General features: G+C 31.0%; 1 protein-coding gene and 2 non-coding genes across 3 annotated transcripts; 2 read left to right on the forward strand and 1 right to left on the reverse strand.

Moving 5' to 3' along the window:
* On the reverse strand, positions 1–21,540 carry LOC108904100. The gene is made up of 12 exons (XM_023454423.1): positions 21,524–21,540; positions 11,854–11,902; positions 11,298–11,489; positions 8,592–8,748; positions 7,457–7,540; positions 5,246–5,379; positions 4,294–4,430; positions 3,884–4,038; positions 3,611–3,689; positions 3,321–3,483; positions 3,085–3,265; positions 1–203 (listed from the first exon to the last, which is right to left on the reverse strand). The coding sequence occupies exons 1-12, from the start codon at positions 21,538–21,540 to the stop codon at positions 1–3; spliced, it is 1,551 nt and encodes a 516-aa protein (XP_023310191.1).
* Trnad-guc lies at positions 8,427–8,498 on the forward strand. Its single transcript has one exon. It is a non-coding gene; the product is annotated as a tRNA-Asp (tRNA).
* On the forward strand, positions 16,572–16,643 carry Trnat-ugu. The gene has a single exon. It is a non-coding gene; the product is annotated as a tRNA-Thr (tRNA).
* Positions 21,541–22,643: the final 1,103 nt, after the last annotated feature.

The raw sequence follows: 22,643 nt of genomic DNA on the forward strand, positions 1-22,643 counted from the left end.
TCAATTAATACTGCCTCTATGATTCATATATCCATTGAAATGTGTGCCGGTAAGCACTTTGTCGATGGCAACTTTCCTCATTTTGGTACAGGTTGCTAAAAGGGCACCACCCAATAAACACATGGCCCCACCTCCTAGTGCAAGAAGCGCTGAAAACCACCCCGTTTTCATGCATATGCTGTTGGGATCCGCTATTTGCTGGCCTATAAATAAACGATAGGTAATTGTTAAGATATAATTTATACCTATTTATAAAATTTACAAAATGTGAAAGATAATTTTTTAAATCAAACTTTCTGTAAATCTGCTTTTTTATTATACAGTGTATTGCACACTTTCAGTAGAATTATCCTTGTACTTACAATATATCGTACAAAATATGTCGTATTTTAAAATGGCAAGGGACAATTTTCTACTAACTTAGATATGGGACCAAATTTAATACTCTACAGGGATGGCCAGAAGTACGGAATAAAATTCATATCTTTTGAATGAGTTAATTTTTTTTAAAACGCCGAAACACGTTAACTGATTTTGATTTTTTCCCATCTTTCGGTTATATAATAATTAATTTTTCTTCAACCCCCTAACCCCCAGCTACCCCTACTTTTTTTTTCAAATGGAAACATAAGGCATGAGGGGGCTCGTTGAAAAGCTTATAGAAAACCGAATCCAGCCATACCAAATAAACAAGTTTTATTTTTTCAATAGCAAGGTTTTTAGGGTTGTATAAAACACCTACTTAACAAGTGAAATAAAATTTAATTATCTTCAGTGTTATCCTCCATGAATTTGCACAGAATAAAATAAAGAATTTGAAACTGTACCTATCACTGCTAACGCAAAAAAGATATATTTTTTATGTTGCGTTTTTTTGGCACCACTTACTTGCCAGGCTTTCTGGTTAATTTTTCGCTTTAGTTGTAAATTGGAGTTCGAAACGTTACTATTGTGTCAAAATCAAGTTATTTACTGAATTGCAATGGTATTGTCGGAAAGGCAACGCATCGAAATCTTGATATTGCTTGGATGTGGAGACAAAATAAGAAGTCAGGCTGAAGTGCGCGATTTATTTAATGCGAAATATCCCGAAAACCAAATCTCGCAAGGGACAGTTAGTAAAATATTTCACAAATTTGAGGAACACGGTACAGTACAGACTTTGCCCAAAACTGGACGGGCACGTGCTTTGAATGAAGAAAAGAAATTAGACATTGCATTAGAACTTGTTGAAAATCCTCATACTTCAACTGTTTCATTGGCCCGCAATCACGATGCTTCTCGAACTGCAATTCGAATGTTTCTGAAACAAGAGAAATACCACCCCTATAAGGTATGTCTTGTCCAAGAGCTTTTGGAAGACGATTATGATAGGCGATTACAATTTTGTGAGGAAATGATGAGACGGTGTGACGACAATAATGGTTTTCAACGAGACGTACTTTTTTCGGATGAAGCTACGTTTTATTTAAATGGAGTGGTTAACAGGCACAACTATCGCTTTTGGTCCCAGGAAAATCCACACTGGACATGCGAATCGCATACGCAGCATCCACAAAAAGTTAATGTATGGGCAGGTATCATCAACAACAGAATCTTGGGCCCATTCTTTTTTGAAGAAAATCTTACTGCCGCACGCTACCTGGATTTCCTAACATTTGACCTGATACCTGCTCTAGCTGTGATTTTCCCTCATGAAATTGATCCAGATATACCGAATGAAAGAATTTGGTTCCAACAAGATGGCGCTCCCCCACATTTTGGTATTGATGTTCGAAGATACTTAGATGAAATGTTTCCAAATCGCTGGATTGGTAGACGGGGTACAGTTGAATGGCCGCCAAGATCCCCCGACTTAACACCCCTGGATTATTTTCTTTGGGGATATTTGAAAGAAAGAGTCTACCAGGACAGACCGGATAATATTGAGAATTTAAAGAACAAGATTAGGGCGGAGATGCATAATTTACCAGCTGAAGTCATTCAGAATGCTGTGGACAGCTTTTACTATCGTCTTGGAGAATGCCAAATAGTGAATGGAGGACATTTCCAGCATTTGCGACATTGAGTTTATTTTTGTAAATTATCTAGTTGTTTCAATTTCTAAATGAAAAAAACTTGCTATTGAAAAAATAAAACTTGTTTATTTGGTATGGCTGGATTTGGTTTTGAGCCCCCTCATGCCTTATGTTTCCATTTGACAAAAAAGTAGGGGTAGCTGGGGGTTAGGGGGTTGAGGAAAAATTAATTATTATATAACCGAAAGATGGGAAAAAATCAAAATCAATTAACGTGTTTCGGCGTTTTTAAAAAAATATGAATTTTATTCCGTACTTCTGGCCATCCCTGTATATAAAAGTATCATCTCTTCTTACGAGTAATCCAATACGGTCCAACATTATGAATCACTAACTTTTTACATGGCGTTCCAAATATCTACCTTTTAAAAATTTTACTTACTGAAGCAAATCCCTATACAGGGCTGGAAAATCCACATGGTCCATTTGCCTTTACATGAAAGCGACAAAGTAAAGTAAAGAAATCCGTGCGATAGACAAGGATGGCTATAGTGAACACGTTTCATAATCTAAATAGTCACCGCCCGTTTCGGGTTAGAAGGGACTGACTATTCAGATTATGAAACGTCTTCAATGTAACCATCCTTGTCTATCGTACGGATTTCTATGACTTACTTTATCGCTTTCACGTAACGGCCGATGTACCATGCGGACTTTCCGAACCGGTATATGGATCTATAAAAGTGAACTTTCGGTATTAGCCTATGACACCTACAATTCAAATAACTTATTAGATTTTCCTTTAAAAAAGTACTTAATACCATTTTATAATTTTTGGCAGAGACTTTGAGGCAGCAGGCCAGGAAGTAGAAACAAAAATTAAATATGTTTAAAAATAAATTGAAAATCTATGAAAATCATGAGATCTAAAATACATGTATGATGTTGCTAAAAGTGGAACATACTGTGTTTATTGAAATTTTATACATAAATGTAACTTCAACTTTGACAATTTATTTTTAAATTGTTTTATGATATTTTATTATTAATGCGTCGGGTAACTTACTTGCAAATGTGACATTTCGATCATCATCAGATTCACCTTCTTGTAATACTCGAAGTGATTGAAACAGATTGATGTTTTCTGAGAGCGATGAAGTATTTTGTGATCCTATAGTTGAGGAGGCCTCTTCTTCAATTGACCGTTTCTGTACTGTTTTTATATTTCTCCAATGGCATGGTTGACTCTATACAAAATAATGCATTGGGTATTTATTTAAAATATTTTCACATACTACTTACAGGACATCTTCCATGACACATTCTAACGTCACATTCAATATATAATGCCGGAGAGCCAGTGAATCTGAATGTTTTCATATATGCAAACACTTGTGTTTCAAATACGCCAGCCTCAGACCAAGATCCTCGAAATCTTGAAATTAGTTTATCATCTACTGGACAACTGCAAAATAGGACAGGGCATATTTATTAATCATAAAATAACGCACAACTTGGGTGTAGAGTGAATAATTTGTATAATTTTCTTATTTCCTTGCTTAATTTAGTACATTTTTATTGTAATATCTCACCCGTATTCGTCAATCAGTTGAATTTTCTTTGTTGCTCCGTTGTGTGCATAACAGTCATTCACTACAATATCAAATCCATCTGAAATAAAATACATATTACATACAAACATTTATAGTTGCAAAAATAAATTAATTAATATTTCATGGAAATCTGTTTTTATGTAATTGCCAGCTATAATAAATAACCCAAGGGTAGTAATAACAGACAAGATAATTTAATCAGTTTTTCAATAAATAATTTAACACACAAAGTAGGCGCTTATACTAACTTACCATATTTACTTCTCATATATATTATCAATGTAAGTGGATCACCAACCCTTACTGGCCCTGTAACTCTGTTTCCCGTTGTACCATATCCATACCTAATTTCCATGTAGCATTCTGGAGGGCTTAAAGTGAAGACAACAGGATTTCCTGTTGCCACTCTGCAAATAAACACAGAATTATTGTACTTTTAATAAATAGGCAAAATGCTTCGTTTTCTTAGCATACTTTAAAATGAAACAATAATATACCTAGAAACCTGTTTTACTTAATTGTTTTTAAAGGCATAGTGTTAAAAATCAAGTTACTGACTAATTTAGCATAAAAGATGATAGTTTGAATAGAAAATTTAAAAAATATTTATCTATTTAAAGAAATTACACATAATATGTATATTTTTAAATAAATTGTCTTACTCAACGTCCAAAAAAGGAAAAGTTACTGTTTTCCAAAAATCGTATCCGTATTCGCAAGTAACTTTAAAATGTTCATCATATTCTTCTTCAATAAGGGGATTATACTGTACGGTGACGGTGTTCCACATAAAATTTTTCTATAAAAAATAATTATCTGTGTTTTATTTATATACGGATGTAACTTTAATTGGCAGTCAGTTTTTTTTTAGGAGTTATTACATACTACGTATATTGGACGTGTTCCTCGGAATATGAATTTTTTTTTTATTAAATAAATTCTTGTTTACGCTGCCACTGGGGGGCGTAAACCAAACCATACAGAATTAGCGTGGTAAGTTCTATTAGTACATTAACAGCGTTGCCAGTTGTTACCTTTTTAAAACAACTGTTTAGAGTTTAGAGAGAGACGATAATTTAGTAAAACATATTGCTTACTTGTACGGGTTATTTTTGATATCAACTAAAAAACATTTTATTATAAAAAAAATACGCAGTCTATATTAAATAATAACGTAAATACGTTACTAATTGTAAATAAAATAAATAAAAGTAGTACCTAATCTAGTTGATATGAAATATTTTTTTAAAATCAATTCAAGTTTTTATAAACAAATATGTGTTACTATTTTTTTAAGCAGTGTATGTAGGTATTTAATTGGCGAATCATACTGTCAGTGGCCTCTAACATTGTCATTGATCTAGTTTAGGTGAACTATACTACTGCCACTACATAAAGTAGAGAGGGACACATTTAGGGAAATGAAAACAAGTAATATTAAAAAGTTTTACACCGTTCAGTGGCGGCGTTATCGAGAATTAAAGTGCAGTTTAAAAAACTAATTATAACTTCGATTATTTATGAATTTTAGATTCGTATTCAGGGGACCACATACTATTACCTTCAAAAAAACCGACCGCCACTTAAAGTAATACCCTGTATAATATTACTCACCGTTGGTGTTTTTCTGTTGTCCTCGTTATGAGTATTTTTCCCTAACGTACCGCATCTGTTTAACTGAATGTAAAATTCGTAGTAGTCTCTTCCTGTGCCATTTATATACATGCAATCCGGATCGTATGCATAACCTATAAAATAAAAAAAGGGTTACCTATACCTTGAATGTACATTGAATAAAAAATAAGTGGATAGATATATGTATAGTCTTTCCGATCTCGATTGAAGAACCAAGAGGTTAGCAGTATGTACCAGGTTCGGTCGCTGACGCAGCAACATAGCATTGAAATTTTTGAAAAACTTGTTCCCATATTTATTTAGCCATACCCACATATGTACAGGTCTGGTCAAACTAAACGTGGAAGTGGTAGAAATGTATACGCCCAGTTGAAAAATGGGGGGCGCGGGCAAACGGCGTATAACACAGCCGCACTGGGCGACTGGACAATAAATCTCAGTTGTTGACAAATGGTTGACAAATTGCCTAGCAGAGCAGTGCAGTGCAATAATGCGGAATTTGGTGTTATTCAGGTAATTTTAATTTATTATAGGCACCTTCTATTAATCATTCATATTACAATTGCGAAAGGATAAGAAGGATATTTTGTTTACTAATATTATTACATCATGGCATTTTGGAGACCTTTTGAAACGGAGCAAAACGAAATTTTTAATAATACAATTGGTTGAGGACATAAATAATTAAAATATGTTGTTGGCCAAATGAACATATAATAGAAATTTTCTACACATATACAACTTATAATTTTTTACCTTTAGCAGAAAACTTTTTTAGGAAAACCCATTAACTGACTTCGGAAAGACTATACTTATAGGTACCTTTTCTTCATTTTATTACAGGACATTAGTGGCTGATATCTTGAGAACTGGTACTGATTAAGAACTGATTAACTAGTAACAATGATTAGACTGATTATTTAGTGTTGCAGTTGGACTATTAAATCCAAGTACGTCAATTTTTTAGAATATTATTTTTATTATTGATTCTTTCATGCTTAGATCGTCCACGCAGCTTTCCTGTAGCTTACCGGTCCGAACTGTTACATAATATTCAACTTATCAAAACTTATGTTTGTACAATAAATTCTTTCAAATGATATAGTGTAAAAAAAGAAATTATATACTTCGAAAATTATTTTAAAATATTTATCTATCTACAAGTCAGTGGAATTTGGTCGCCTGTTAATGTTAATATCCGACCAAGCGAATTAACGCAGTCAATAGATTTAACGAGGTAATAAATAAGTAGAGTTTTATCACAATCATTTTGTTTTAACGAATTCAGTTACTGTTCTTTTATTGTCATTAATTCTTACTTTTGTTAAATGTAATTAAGAAAAAAATATTTGATACAACTGTTGGTATCATCTAATACGTTATACGTTCAACTAAATCATCAAAGTTTCCACTTTAGTACGATCCATTCATTTTATAAATGTCCTATTAAAAATGTGTAGAAGATTTAAGTCAGGAGATCGCTGGTTCTCGTTAAATTCGCTGTACTTCTTAAACTTCATTAAAGCAACCTCAGACATTTTGTTGGAAATGAGGGAGCGCACTATCGTGCAAGAATGAACTGAAGGTATATCTTCAAGAAATTCAGGATATTGAAAACCATTCATTTGATTGGCAATATGAACGATCCAATTAAGTGATCGTGGACAATTCCTGCCCTAACATTCTAAGAAAAACGGCGTTGGAAGTAATCCCGCTGAATCGCAACGGATTTTCAAGATTCCATACATATGTGCAGTGTAACTTGTTCTATAACTAAAACATCAGGTCTAAATCGGTGACTTTAGGCATTTTTCTATGTCAACCATTCCCAAAATCTAAACCGTAACGGATAATCCGCTGGTACTAATGGACTAGCACGGATGGATTTGAGCCTCATGCAGTATGTCACACTTTTGATTGGGACAATCCAGGGACACGACTGACCTCAAAAATTTCTCCCACAATATTTAAAATTTGTTCCTCGGTTGTTACAAAGTATGATGCGGACGCCTGCAACCTTCTTCCCTTCCACGATGTCAATTTTATTAACATATATCTCCAAACCTTTTTTTGGATAAATTGGGTCTCATAATGTATACTTAATAAATATTATCGTCTCCGATTAGTTAATTAGGTCCTAACTCAATTAACAGTACCCAGGTTCTTTATAGTGGCTCTATAGTAACCTACCTGCTGAGTACACAAGTCCAGTAAATGTTCCGTTGAAACCTATTCTAATTTTCATGAAATCATCTTGACATTCAGCTTCGATATCTGAAAATTGAATACATTTAGTACCATCCTTATGCTAAATATGATCTCATACATTTTACCTTTGAAAAAGTTTAAGTTTTAAGATACAGAGCAGTGAACAAGTTTTTGGAAAAATTTGAGCCAGTTCAATTATAATTTCTTTATGAATTTATTGTCATTATTGTCATCAATAAATTGGCGATAAAAATTCAAGATTAAAAAAATTATCAATCAGTGCCCTTCCTACAAATAATTCGGGGGACTAGAAGAGATGTGATACCAAGAAAAACATCATTCTCTAAATTATTTTAAATTAAATCGTTTAATGTAAAGAATTTTATTATTATCTAAATTAAAATAATTACAATTATAGCTAACGTTGTTTCTATTTTTTTAATGACATATTTTTGCCAATCAGGAACAAATATTTTTCATTAAATTATACCCCTTATACTACCTATTATTTGACTTAAGTAAAATTTAATAAGTATTAATTATTTAACAATATTTTTTACTATGATCGTTCACCACAAACAAACATGAGAGAATGTATAAAATGAACCCAGTTAGGTATTTACGTGACACAGTATTTAAAGTAGATAGGTACTTTTTGTGATTATCTGTATAACTTTGGTTTTGGTAGTTGGAAAACAATAATACCAATGTAACTGTGTAAGTAACGGAGATTAAAAAAACTTTTAACTGTCCGTTTCCAAATGAATGATTTAGAATTAGATCTAGGTACTCTCTCGTGAGGTGCAAGTTAAGTTGAAAATGTTTCTTTAGTTTATAATGTATTATAATTGAATAATTGAAGAAATTATAAAAATATAAAATTATATTTATACATGTTAAACGTACTTTATTACACCATTGATAACTCAGTTTACGAGAGGTGAAACACAATTCCTCGGTAGTATAGTGGTAAGTATCCCCGCCTGTCACGCGGGAGACCGGGGTTCGATTCCCCGCCGGGGAGGAGTTTTTTTCATTTTTTTTTAATCCATTAATCTACCCTCTATCCTTTTTTCATGCTTTTGGATAATAGAACCGAAATAATATCGACACTTACGCTGAACTCTAGTATTGTTAAAACGAAATCTCCTGTATTCCCTATCCCAAGTGTCCACGGGTTGTTGCCAATCTACATCGTCTGATTCAATGGCTGGGTTTCTTTGCCTAAGTGCTGGAACAGGCACATATCCTGAAGTATCACCAATAAATACAACCTGAAAGAGGTAAATAGTAGATGTTGTATGGTTTTTTGAATATTTCCTCTTGACAAATATATGTATGGTCTTATAAAAAAAATATTGTGGGTACACAAGTGGCAAGTGACTAATTTTTAAGTACAACGTCAATAGCGCCATCCTGACGCCATCCCGGACGCACCAGGGTTCCCGGAAGACGACCCCGGCAGATTGGCGCCAAGGACCAGGTACTTCTGCGAGCGACTCCACGCCAAGAGGGGCTCCCCAGCAAACGCTCGAACCGACAACAGGTTTTTTTTCACAAGCTTAGTTTTCAATAAAAATACTTTATTTGTACCGTTGAGAGAGCGTTTTATTCTTGCTATACAGCGAAAGCAACCCTCAATATCTAGTTAGATAGATACCTAAGCACCAGAATACTCACATAAATATTATATTATTTATTTTGTAGGTAGGTACTCATTTTTGTTTGTAGTATCAAGTAAAGTAACCGATTCCATAATGTGCTAAACAATTTTCTCTACAAGGACACCACCCCATACAACTGAAAACGTGATGTCCTAGATTACAGATTAGATAATAATTGTTTGCTTGAATTTAACATAAAAACCTCAATGTATGTTAAAGAGTCCAAATGCTGATGGAAACAGTGCAGAACTTAAAATTATTTGCTTTCTTTTAGATGTAATAAACATGTGCTTAAATATTACGATAATCCAAAAAATTAAATATCGAGAAATTAATATATAGGGCAGAAATTAGAAATAGTGGAAATATACTTCGCAAAAATGAATAGCTTCGAAGACATAGTTTATAAAACAATAATGGATAACAAAACCATGAAACTATCGAGAGATTTTAATTGTGTTTAATTATGTATGGAATATGTATTGCCAATGATGATACATATCTACCTTTTCGTTATTGATAGAAAATTTTTATTTTCTTCTACAGTTTGGACAACTTTTTATGTTTATCCATTAATTTTTATCAGATACATATTTTGATAAAAAGTGAAGCCTGAAAGCAAAGTATTTTGTGCACACACAGATCCATCTCTTTAATATTGACCAACACTTACAAAAGCAGGAAAGAGTGATTCATTGTTGACATATCGGATACATCTTTGAATGTAACTACAATAAAACCGTAAACAATACGCGTTTGTGAATATTTGCAAAAATATTGGTAATTAATGAACAGGGCCTATTTCCAATGTTAAACATTACATCTAAACCCTTTTATTACTGTACAATAGATTCGCAAATACAGCTATCGCTCAATACCCATGTTTAGTAAAATTAAAAACATGTAATTATGATAGTTCTTGGAAAATTTATTTATAAAAATTATATCCTTCTTACTTTAGTAAGTACTCCAGAAATCTGGTCAAGTATTTGAAGAATATTAACGTACTATCATTTGGTAGCACTTACTATTAATAACATTGTGCATGACAAACATTAGCGCCATTATCATAAAATCAAGGGGGAGAAATTAAAATGTAATAATAATATAAAAATATCTACACACTATAAACTATCAGATACGTCCATTAGAGGCAACAGGCCTTTGTTCTTCTCCAGTCGTAGATAGTTTCTAGTTCGACTTTTGTAATTTAATTTAGATCTTCAAATTATCAATAAAAATGTTCGTTTCTTTCACTTACTATCGTTGTTATGTACAAAATTGTGCTTCTACAAATAATGTCTACTTTTTTTATCATTCATTTCCTCTAGAGGGTACACAAAAAACCTAGACTGGCTAAATTTTCGGCTATTTAGATTATCCTAGATCACTCGAAACATTGAAACCGACATGGAGCATATAAAATAAACAATTTTAGTTATTATAAAACTTTGTTAAACAAAAATATTCTTTAATAAAAATATTGTTATTGCCAAAAATTATTTTTATGGATGGCTTATACAGAGTTTTCATAAATGATTATAAGCCACGTGACCCTCGTACTTAGGCAACCGAACATTGCATGACTGGTGCTGGTAACGAAAAATTCCTAAATCTTGGCCCAATATGAATAATTCGTTTACAGTTAACAGTAACAAACCGTTACGCCTACGCTCGAGATAATGCAATCACTGATTAGTTGAATAGAAACAGAACATTGTGTTTTAATGTAATCATGATCTTATCGTTTTAATAATTTTTAATTTTAACGAAATTTAATTGCCTACAAGAATGAAATAGAATCACTGTTCCAAACAAAATTACCTACTGGTAACGTGGCTTGTAATCATTTATGAAGGTAGTGTATCATAAATACATATTAAACTAAATTACCTGAAACGAAGCCGTAAATATTGTGTTTTTTTTTCATCGTCAGAATTATTGTATCTGCTGAAGATAAAAATAGACTATTGTTGTACTCTTTCTAATTTGGTATAAGTTCGTGTTGCTTGTCTTCAGCAATTTGGACAAATACACATTTTCAAATATCCAGTATCCATTTTTTTATGCGTTTATGACAATTGTTGATTGATTAACTGAACATATCTACATACTTTAGTTTCTATAAATGGACTATAATTAGAAATTATAATACTCACCGAATCTACTTCGCTGGTATCGCGAGTTAGAGCTTCCCTGGTATGATTTGAATTTTCTAATAAAGCTGCCGCTTCAGGATAACCTTTGTCGCTAGTCTCCGTTGAACCATGATTGGTGATTATACTAGTACTACTACTAACGCTATATTCTATTGACGAAGTTGTCTCTTCTACATCGAGACTTTGACAATTCTACAAAGAAATTACATTTTGTTAAGTACTAAATAATATCTTTCATATCAAGGTTTATGTAAATTACCACCATAAAACTATATTGATATAAGCACAATAATTTTTTAAATCAGTTGACTGAATCCCAATTTCCATTTAAAAAAGATTTTACCTAAATTGGGCAAATATCATGTTTCCAAGTTGAGGCTTTTTTTTAATTAATTCTTCTTTTTTAAATTCAAAAAACGTACTCAAATCGTGCTAGGTCATGTTTGCATTATCTTTAATTGATCTTGCTGAAATTCGATCATACATAAACTTTATACGGAGGTTGATTCACTTAAAACGAGTAACACTATATCCACAGTATACAAAATACACTTACTTCTGGCACTGTTAAAATGAGGATCCCTGTGATTATCGTGTACCGCCACCTGAAATAGAATATTTTTGTTAGTGTTTGAAAGTAAATGTCTTTTCTGCATCGCTAAACAATTATATAGAACTAGAAACATTAAGTTGTGACTTCATACTTAGTTAACTATAATATAATCATCATTTACAGTGCTGTTTATTTGTATCCGTTATAATCCGACACTGAAGCACCATGGAGAAAGAGTCAATTGGTAGTTTGTAACCATTTTGCAAATTGTATGGATCCGTTAATAACACTTACACTTATGTCAGTGTTCAGAAGTAGAGCTTGTATTCAGAAATTAATGATTTTACTGTTTCGTAAATAGCTGTCTGTTCCAATGTTGAAGATGTTAGAAAGACTTGGGAAACTAAGCAGATATTTGATGAGACAAGGTATGGTATGATAAGAAAAAACAGTAGTTTTATACACCATTAGTCACAAAAAAATATCTCAAAATTATGTACTTACTCATGTGATACAAAAAATAGTAGAATATATTTTGACTACATACTACATGAATAGAACTGAATGTAGGAGAAAGTAAATTCATTATTACGATTCCAGTGTTATTAAGGAACCTTGGAAACTATTGAATACACAGAAAAGTTTAAATGGGCGGGACGGGTAGTGTAAAAGTTAATGTTTATCCATTTTTCTCTGGGAAAATAATTAAATTAATTCTTACGTATTAAGTTAATTCAACTAAATTAAAAAATGGTTCTAAGAATCCTACTCAAAGATGTATGTATCCAAAAAATATCCATGGACTAAATATCCAATATAATAATACACTCTCACTTTTGCTATAAGTGGTATTTATTTAAAAAGGTGGTAGAGGACGTGAAAGTAAACAATAAGCGACCTGTGGTCTAAATTTTTATGTATTCCTCAAAATTAATCCATAATTATTACGCGAAACTTAGGCCGACCCTGCATCGACCCCACTTAATCAACTAATCGTCTTTTTACAATGCAGTGACTAGGTCAAGTTAAGTCCGGATATTAAATTATTCTTCACTGATGAATGCTGGTTTACAAGAGATAAAATGAATATTGTTTATTTTCATGTCCACTAGTATCCATCTGAAGGAACACGGCTTACCCCAGGAACACACTGTATAATATAATTGTAACGAATGAAAGACATGTAATTATAGGTATAAGTAATAGCTATCTGTAGTAATAGCATACTTAACATGTTTATTTTCAACATTTTCAATTTTATGTGCTTTAATTAAACCAAAGCTGCTCATGCCTGCAATATGTTTATAATATTGAACAAAATGCGATACTGAGTGAGTTTAAATGTATATTAATTTCGAGTAATTTGAGTGGCGCCGTGAAGATAGCACCGACGGGTCTCAACTGGAAAGTCTCAGCCAGGACAGGAGGAGGCCCCGCAAAGTGGATTAATTTCAACACTGTATATCCTAATTAATCATTTATGAGTGATTTATTTTTGCACTCAATATTTAGTTAATTAAAAACTAAGTCTGAGTAAAAAATGACTCAATAATAGTTAAATTTAAATCATATTAGAGAAAGGGTCAACTCTAAACAGGTCTTTATATACTCAGAATAGAGTCAAAAGTCGCTTAATTGATAGCAGTAACTCGGATTTGAATAAAACTCACTCATTTCTGATGCCATAGTTTCACTCAGTTGTACTCATACTAATAGAGTGAAAATTTCACTCAATCGGGTGTGGACAGAAATTGATACATTACTGATTAAAATTTAGTGAAATTTAAGTGAAATTTTTTAGAGTTTTATAAATCAATTACAATTATTTCTTTAGCAAAAGTTTCCAATACACAATATGAAATCGCATTATCAACATAGTTTTGTGTCAGAAAGATCCACAACAACAAATTTATTAACAATGATTCAATATATTTCTAATTAACTAATTTCGCAAAAGCGTTTAATCGTATAGGTACATCACAATAATCTATTATAATAAGTTATTTATTAATGCAATTTTTCAGATCATATATGCATATTAGGAATGGTTTTAAAGCTGATGCTAAGGCTCTAATCCTGGCCATTTATCACATCAAAGACATCGATTGCGAAAGAATTTTATTTGTGTATGACTGACAATTATTAACAAAACAAAACAAAAAGTTATTAAGGATCTAGGACTTTGGTTTGATTAAAATATCTTTAACTACATTTGAGACGTAAACTGTAAATAAATAATGCAGCTGACGCAGTTCACATTTCAAATGCACTTAAATATGCTTTAAAAACACTTAAACACCGTTCAGAGTCTATATTACTCACCGGTTCGATTAATATTCTTTCCAATTATATAAAACGCATTCGACGTCTTTGGAATTTGTGCAGTGAAATTTTTAAAAATATTTCACTTCAAATTTTATGGAGAATATCCAGTAAGAAGTTACGATCAAAGAATCTTATCATAATATCCAGTCTTTTAAACACTGGAGAATGTCTGTATACATTTTTATTAAATTTATTACGTAACAAGACATATAAATTAATATTAATATACTCTGTTCAAATTCTACAATGAAGTCGTGGTATGTACCTACAAAGCATCCATGATGAACAATAAGAGAGCAGTACCCATGTAAGGATACACGGTATATTTATTGGTTAGCCATATTTATTTACCGGTACGTTGACTGCAATCTTTTACGTGATAAAATACAAAATATTCAATAAAAAATATTTGATTTGCTACATTTTTACACAACCTGTATAATGCAATTTTTAACATAGGCGTCAGTATCGTACCAAATTGGACGTCGACGTACAAATTTAAAAACGTTAATTTTAAGTTTTTGTATTTTCCCATTCCAAGGCGGATTCATATAACATATATTTATATAAATATAAAACATAATATATAGGTAATTAATTAGGTAAATTTATAGTTTTAATTCTAACTTGATTTATTTTATTTAGCATTTAACACAAATAATGTCATTACCAAACATAAGATAAGTTTCATACAACTCTTCAATCTGCATTAAATTTATATGTATGCCCAGTTATTACTGGGTAACACTGGCACATCTGGGAACCGCTAGAGCTGCCACCTATTTCCGAGTAGAAGAGTTACCACGCTAAATTTTATTGTTGAATGTCAGCTCAGAAGAGCCTGCATCTTTTTCGGGTTGCCAATTTCCAGCATTTAACGCGCGGTTTGAACCGATAAGCTATATTGTCTGTGAAAGTGAAAATACAATGACATATCAGACCGATGGCGATGTGGTAATAATTTTTACTTTTTGGCTGCTTTTATAACATTCGACGCTTTTTTAATTTGTTGTGTATTGTGTGTATGTTTTCTTTACTGAATTCGTTACATTTTGTCTTTTGTTTACTTTTTACTGTATTACTACTAATTTCTCCTTTGTACTTATTTATATTGAATTATTTACCTTGTAATTTGTTGTCTGTTTGGTAATCAAATAAAAATAAATAAATAGATGAATTTGGGAGAAAAATAAAATGTTTGACACAAAAACGTCATAAGTTAAAAAATTGTTTACAAGGAAATGTAAAGCTGGGAAAATTTCCGGTTGTACCTGAAATTCCAGATATTATGAAAATAGAATAATTCTCTAATAAATACTGCAAATATAATTATCCATGTCTGTCTTTTTCTTATATTTTTTCTGACACTGTAACAACTGCTAATAATAGTGCATGGTCATTTCTGAATTTCATCGAGAAGAATCGCTAATTTACCATAAAATTTACACGTGTTGGTACTTCATTAATATAATTTACAGTTTTGAAAAAGCCGTTATCTATGGTCGCGGGAGTAAATTCCGGTAAAATCCTCATTCGGTTACTGTGTTACCATTAACAATTATTATTGTTGTTAATAGGTAATTAACGACATTGCAGGCGCTGAAAGAATATAGGTAGATCTGATGTTATTCAACAGGCTCTTGTTTCGAAAAAGAATAAGCCAGACGGGAAGAATATTACACATAACATGCAGAAAATAAAACAATTAACGAAAGTAGATACATAATAGTAAATAATAAGTAATGGTCAATTATCTGTGGGTAGTAGGAGTAACACTATCAATATTTATAGCTAATTAATAATTATTTCTAATGAAATATTGATAGGTAAAAGTATTGAACGTGTCAAAGTTATTATTTTTATTCTCCTCTGTAATTTAAACGTGTATTTTTCAGAAAACATCTTTAATTAAGAAATATCATTTCAAGAGGCCATTAAAAAACTTACACTTATTTATATTTTTTCGCTTCAAACTTAAATTAAAAAAAGAAAATTAAATCATAATTCAGTATTAGTTGAGCATTACAAAGACATTTAAATTTCTGGTATCGAAGAATATTATTTGACTTCATTTGATAAGATTTACAAAAAAATATTTTGAATTTGTTTGCACTAGCTTAATATCCGATCTGAATGTATGTAAATTTTAATCAAATGCATTTTTATGAATTTTTCAGTACCTACTTATTAATCAAGAATCCGAATATTTTGAGTATTTTGTTGAATTTTTGCCACACTGATTATACATCTGGAACATTTTGGCGGCAATTAATTGATTTACCTTGTATAAAAAGTATTTACATAATGATATATCAATTTATTTTAAATTATTTGCATACGGATCAGTTTTAATGGCTGATAATTAAGAATCATATTAAGTAACGCTTCGAACGGAAGCCTCTTTAGCTCAGTGGCAGAGCACTGGTCTTGTAAACCAGGGGTCGTGAGTTCAATCCTCACAGGAGGCAGAATAGTGTGGGCATTTTTTATTTTTATTTTTCAAAGATAAATATTTTTGAAGTAGATATGCTGTTTTAGTACTTCTATAGTTTCAAGGAGTAGAATATCGGTTTTAATTTTTGAGGCATTTAAACTTATTCTCCGTGAATTAAAGTACTTTTTTGTACCTTAATTCACGGAGTAAAGTGTTTTTACACCTCTAACAAAAACAATTGAACGTTTATAAAGGAGAATAAAATGACTGTCAACGTACTCTGCCCTACAAAGTATTATGATATGACGTCTAGATTTGACATTTCTTTGTTTTGACAAATCAGTACGTAAAAATTTTATTTAACAATTCATTCTGATTGCTTCAGGCCAAGAGTGCAAAAAAGTAGCGTATATGCTTTAAACCAAAATGTCCTTTATGTAAAAGAGGTATTTTGGTGCCTGTCAAAAACAAACGAATATATTTACTACCCCAATTATTAATTATTACATGATAACTGGAACTAACATTTCTACTATATTGTGTTCAGTCATTGTGCAAAGTTAAGTTTAGTCCCTTTGTATATACGAGTATTATGCTATTTATTTGTCTCGAAATCTAATTTCAAGATAGGTACTTGTATTTTGTCATTTTGTAGTAAGTCTAAATTTATTTACTGTTTAATTTATTATACTTTCCTTTAATTTTCTATTATTGTTAATATCATTATTTTATTTTCGGGTAAAATTCGGTTTCTAAGAGACTTATGGCACATGAAAACACGCCCGTATTTTTATCCATGCAGTAAATCCATAGATTATTGCCCGGAATGGAGAAGATTTATATTTTTGAATTGTAATCAAAGTTTAAATATGAAATTCGTAATTTTAAAGCTTCTGGGTAATCCTATGTGTAGAAGTAAAGATGTTTGAATAATTTATTTGTTGCTTAAAGATATAATTATTAATATGAGGGTTAAATTTTAAAGTTCCTAGTTTCCTAATTTGTAATATTAAAAATGAAGCCACTTCAACTATTTCAAGTTTTCTTATTTTCTAAACATTTTTTGCATCAGAATCTTTTACCTATAGCAATGCGATTATTACATTACATATTAATAGTAAAATTTGCAATATCGGTTTAATGACGCGTAGTAGTAAATTTACATGTGCTGTGTGTGCAGTACAAAATAACATACAAAGTGAGAGTGAGTTAATGTTATGTATAAATTTCCAATTTTAAATACTATTATTATGTTCAATTCCTTAGTGGATCATTATAGTATATCGTTACACTTTTTAACTCTACACTGTTTTAAATAAAGGAAAGTGTTTTGTACATATGTATATCTTTAAATGCTTACTTATCAGAAATGGATATTCAAAGAGATTTGTCTGGTTGTTGATATTGTGATTCCAATTTCAATAATTACTTATATCTTTAATATCATTGTTGCTTGAACAGGAAGATGAAAATTAATGTGTAGAGATATAAACTCGCATTAGATGCATAATTAAAAAAAATAATTTTTATTTCGTTTTAATTGTCAACAAAATGCCATATTTAAAAAGTAAATACTTTTATCTAATATTGGGTGATGCTGGATTAATAAAAAAAATGGAACACATGATTGAGAAAGTCTTGCGGAAGTAAAAAGTGTTTAAATAGAACTTTAATCTTTTAAACTTTTTAAAATATTTTGGATAAAGAAAGTTGTTTGTGTCGAAAGATCCAATCCAAGGCGTAGCACAGATCTGGCAAAATTTCATTTAGAAAAGTTCTGTTCTCTTAGAATTTTACCACATGAAAAGAAAAAGAAATTATATTCTTATACATATATAAAATCTGAAATAAACCTTACAGCCAAATGAATAAGTAAATGAGTTAGTAATTTTTCTTATTGTGACCAGTATCCATCAGCCTTTAAAATCTGTTTTATTTTTGTCACGGTATAGTAAAGCTTACTTAGATACGACATATAATTATTTATTTTCTTTAAATCTCACTACTTTTATAACTTTTTTAATTTTTAGCTCTGATTGATATTGTTAATACAATTAACAGAGTGTGGCAATAGGTTTAAGAGTTACAATTAAAGAAAACATATAAAATAATATTAACTATTCCTTAAACATTGATTGAAATCTTGCTCTGGGCGCTCATAACCTTAGGTAAGTACGATACAGTGTAGAATCCACATTTTCAACAGAAAAATGCAATATTTCATTGTTTCATACGTAATCCATCAATAATAATATTTTAATGATATCTGATGTAGAACGGTAGTCACATATAAAATTAATTATCATTATTTTATAACATCTATAAAACGTTTTATTTGGATTTATGACAATCGAAATTAAAGTTTAATTTCTTTGTAACTGTAAGAATACAGTAAGACAATTTGAACTACAGTTGACTTACTGATATCTAAATCAACTAAATTAATAATAAATTTCTTATATGTTACAGGTTATTATATTCAGCTGTGGGTTTAAAATTTGCAATTATGGAAACAATGCATTACTTAAGAAACGTTATGTTCTCTTTTAATGCTCATTATTCGATAGATTTTGTTATGGGGCAACCTAGTGACTTTTGACCTCAAATTTTTAACGTAGGACTTGAAATATAAATATATTTTGAAATTTCTTTCACCAGGATTTGAAAATAGGTTAAAGAATAAGAAGGAATAAGAATAATAGGTAAAATACTGCCAGTACCATTTAAAATGTGCTTCTTATAATATCTGCCACAGTTTTTGCAAATTATCCTATAATGTGTCTACCCATACATTTCTCTTTAATTTTTTAAATTAAGCATGAGTATTAAATAGTTAATTTATTACACTTTGCCATAAATATATAAGACGCACTGTATGATTTAATGTTCTACAAAAGAAACAAAATCAAGAACGGTCAGTACGATATTTGATGAGATAGAATTCCAAGAATACCTCTGCGTCGCTTGGAATTAACCACATACCACACCCGAGGTAGAAAGATATTGACGGAAAATTTCAAGGCACGCCCCTGCCGCGGTAAATTGTTAAAGTAGTTCCGATAACAGAACTTTATTGGCTTATACCTTTCTTATCATTTTGTATTATATAATCATAACAAATCCGGAAAAAATTGAAGGGATTACTTGTAACTCAAGAAGAAGAAATTCCATAAAAACATCTACATAGCAATAAAACGTTTGTAAAACATTATTGTGGCTTATTATTACTAACCATTATTTAAATTTGCAATGAAGCCTGATAGACTAACCTAACCTCAAATTCAGGAGTTAGAAGAATCAAATATTATCTAAAAAAAATAAAAAAATTCAATAGATTTGATATGCAGTCATTCTAAATGCACACATTCCTGAACCTAAACACCCCTAAGCCAAATACACCCGAACCCTAGATCTTTGAAACCCTATACTCTCAAACCCAATACCCTCGTACCTGCACTATATACCCTACACTTTTGAACACTACACCATAGTCCGTTTAGGCTATAGCCTCAGCGGCTTCAGCAAATAAAGTTAAAGAGTTTTTTAGTAGGCCTGTGGCTTCAATATTCCTAAAGCCTAGAGGCCTAGAACATCAAACCCTTTACTCCCCTAGACTCTTATACCTATACTCCCAAACCATACTCTTAAACCCTATACTCGCAAACTCTAGACCCTTAAACCCTATGCTACCAAATACTAGATTCTCAAATCCTAGAACCTCAAACCCTATACAGTAAAATGACTGCTTTAGTTATCTTTAAAAATGAAGCCCCTTTACCGCTTTGTTTTTTGTTTTTTTTTGTTTTTGTTTTTGTTTGTTTTTTTCCAATGTAAATTTCGTGTAAGGCTTTTAGGTTAGGATTAATAATTTTGAGGTTAAGTTTTTGAAGAAAAAACGTCAGATATATCATCAAGGGTCATAATCATCAATTTTATTAATAGCAGATACTTTTTAAGCATTTTTTTCTACAACTGAACATCCCGAAATATGAAAATTCAGATTATCACGAGATTATTAAAAAAAAATCACGATGAGACGATGAAAATTAGCGAGTGGCGAGAATTTTGTCCAATATTTCCCACTGTGTGTCGTGTATATTAAATTAGACCACCTTCCTCCACAAATTTACAATTGAATTTTACTTTTTTAAATGTCAGGGGATATTTATTATATTTCCAATTGAACATAAAATTAATTAATTTTCATATGCAACAAACTTTTATTTTACGTGTTTTCTATAGAACTTAAGACAATCCTACTTTTTGATTTTGATTTTATAACTTATACAAATGAATATTTTGTATTATTTTAATATAGGTACCCGAGTTTTTATAAAAAATATTAATGTCACAAGGTAACTAAGGCAAAAAACTAAATGATGACACATTTGTTGATAAATTTCTTAGTTCAAAATAAAAATGCGATAAAAAAGGAAGCAAACTAGAAGGTTCAAGATATCTATTTTAAAAAATTTTGTACATGTGAAATGGGCAAAATATATGTGTCAGGTCGAAGATTATCACAAAAAAGCTCTATTTGCAAATTTAAATAAATACCAAATGAAAAAAAAAATACCGCCTATAACATAAAATATCCTGAAATTGAAGACAATTTTATTGTTCCTAGACCCTAGACTATACTTAATTTATTATAGATCACTAAAAAAATCAATAACTGTAACTTCTTGAAGTTCACTCATTATTAAAAAGAAAATATTTGAATTAACAAAATTAGTCCGAATTTGTTAAGTGAAAAGTTACTAAAAATATAAAAGTGTAATAGAGGCTTAGTGTTTGCTGACTATTTCTCGAAGTCCTTTCATAAAACTATATATCATACAGTACTTATTGTTGGTGTTTACAATAAACTATTTTATGTAATTAACTTTATGTAAAAAATGTCTCATTTCTTACCTAATGAGAATATCCATGTTTTCAAACAGTTATATCAACAAGACATTGGTCGGAAAATTACAAAATTGTTTTTAATATTTCCTCTTGCTGTATATCCGTTTTCAACACAGAGCAACACAACATGTAATCTGATGCGAGATAAATGCGAATCCTTTACATGGAGTTTCTGGCGCTATCGACACATTTTCGAAATTTTACTTTTTTGCACGTTCCTGCCTCGTTAATTGCGTGTCCGCACTTTTCCTTCCTTTTCCAGTGCGCACTCTTGCCGACGAACAATTAAAATAATTATGGTTGGTGCGACACACGAAAAGTCACTGTACTCAAATATTTATTTACCGCGTTGTGTACTGGACTGCTGCAAGAAACTGTTATGGTGCTTCTTGCAAGAGCACTCCTGAGGCTGGCAATAGTGGGTCCCAAATTTCCGGGAGATACATATTAGATCCCCTCCAACTCTTCCGAGCTTGATAAAAATTATGAAGCTTTTTCTCCTCCGTCAATGGAGGTGGTAACTTAAACGACCATTTACATAGTTATTTGTATACAGGGTATTTTATATTTCCTTTATGTAATAAATTTGTATTTCTTAATGTTCGAATATTTCGACAATTTGCGAATACTATTCTTTTATAGTACAACAAAATGCAGTGCATATTCTATGGGGCGGTGATAACATGTTTGAGTATTGATAAACTCAAAAGGGGTAGTGATAAATTTTTAAATTATTCTATTTAATTGAAGAATTTACTACTTACTATTTTGTTATATTAAATATAATCCATAAGTATGACTACCTGAGTATACCAAAGGTTTCAAAATGCTTATTTTCATAGTATTTTCAAACTCTTTTCTTCCTTTTTTGCAGCACATATTTTGCAATTTCATTGTCAGAAAATATTTTTGGAATGAGAGATCATAGTTTTGAATCAATTTTTAGGTGTATTTCAATACATAATTTGTCATAATATACAGGGTGGTCCCGAGGTAATGGGCCAAAATTCATGGGTAGATTCCCGAAGCAAAAATATTGCGATTTAGCTGAACTTACCTTAGTCCAAAAGTTGAAAAGAGATAGGTACAGCATGTTAAATGTAAAATATTATTTTAGTTTCTTTTC

Source organism: Anoplophora glabripennis, unplaced genomic scaffold (genome assembly GCF_000390285.2).
Source record: "Anoplophora glabripennis isolate ALB-LARVAE unplaced genomic scaffold, Agla_2.0 scaffold106, whole genome shotgun sequence".
Lineage (NCBI taxonomy): Eukaryota > Metazoa > Arthropoda > Insecta > Coleoptera > Cerambycidae > Anoplophora > Anoplophora glabripennis.

Excerpts from the sequence above, each read along its gene's own strand:
- LOC108904100 (XM_023454423.1), bottom strand. Across the intron at positions 8,749-11,297 it reads ATACCAGCGAAGTAGATTCG|GTTGTATTTATTGGTGATAC; the intron begins GTGAGTATTATA and ends TACCTCTTTCAG. Across the intron at positions 3,484-3,610 it reads CAACTGATTGACGAATACGG|TTGTCCAGTAGATGATAAAC; the intron begins GTGAGATATTAC and ends CCTATTTTGCAG.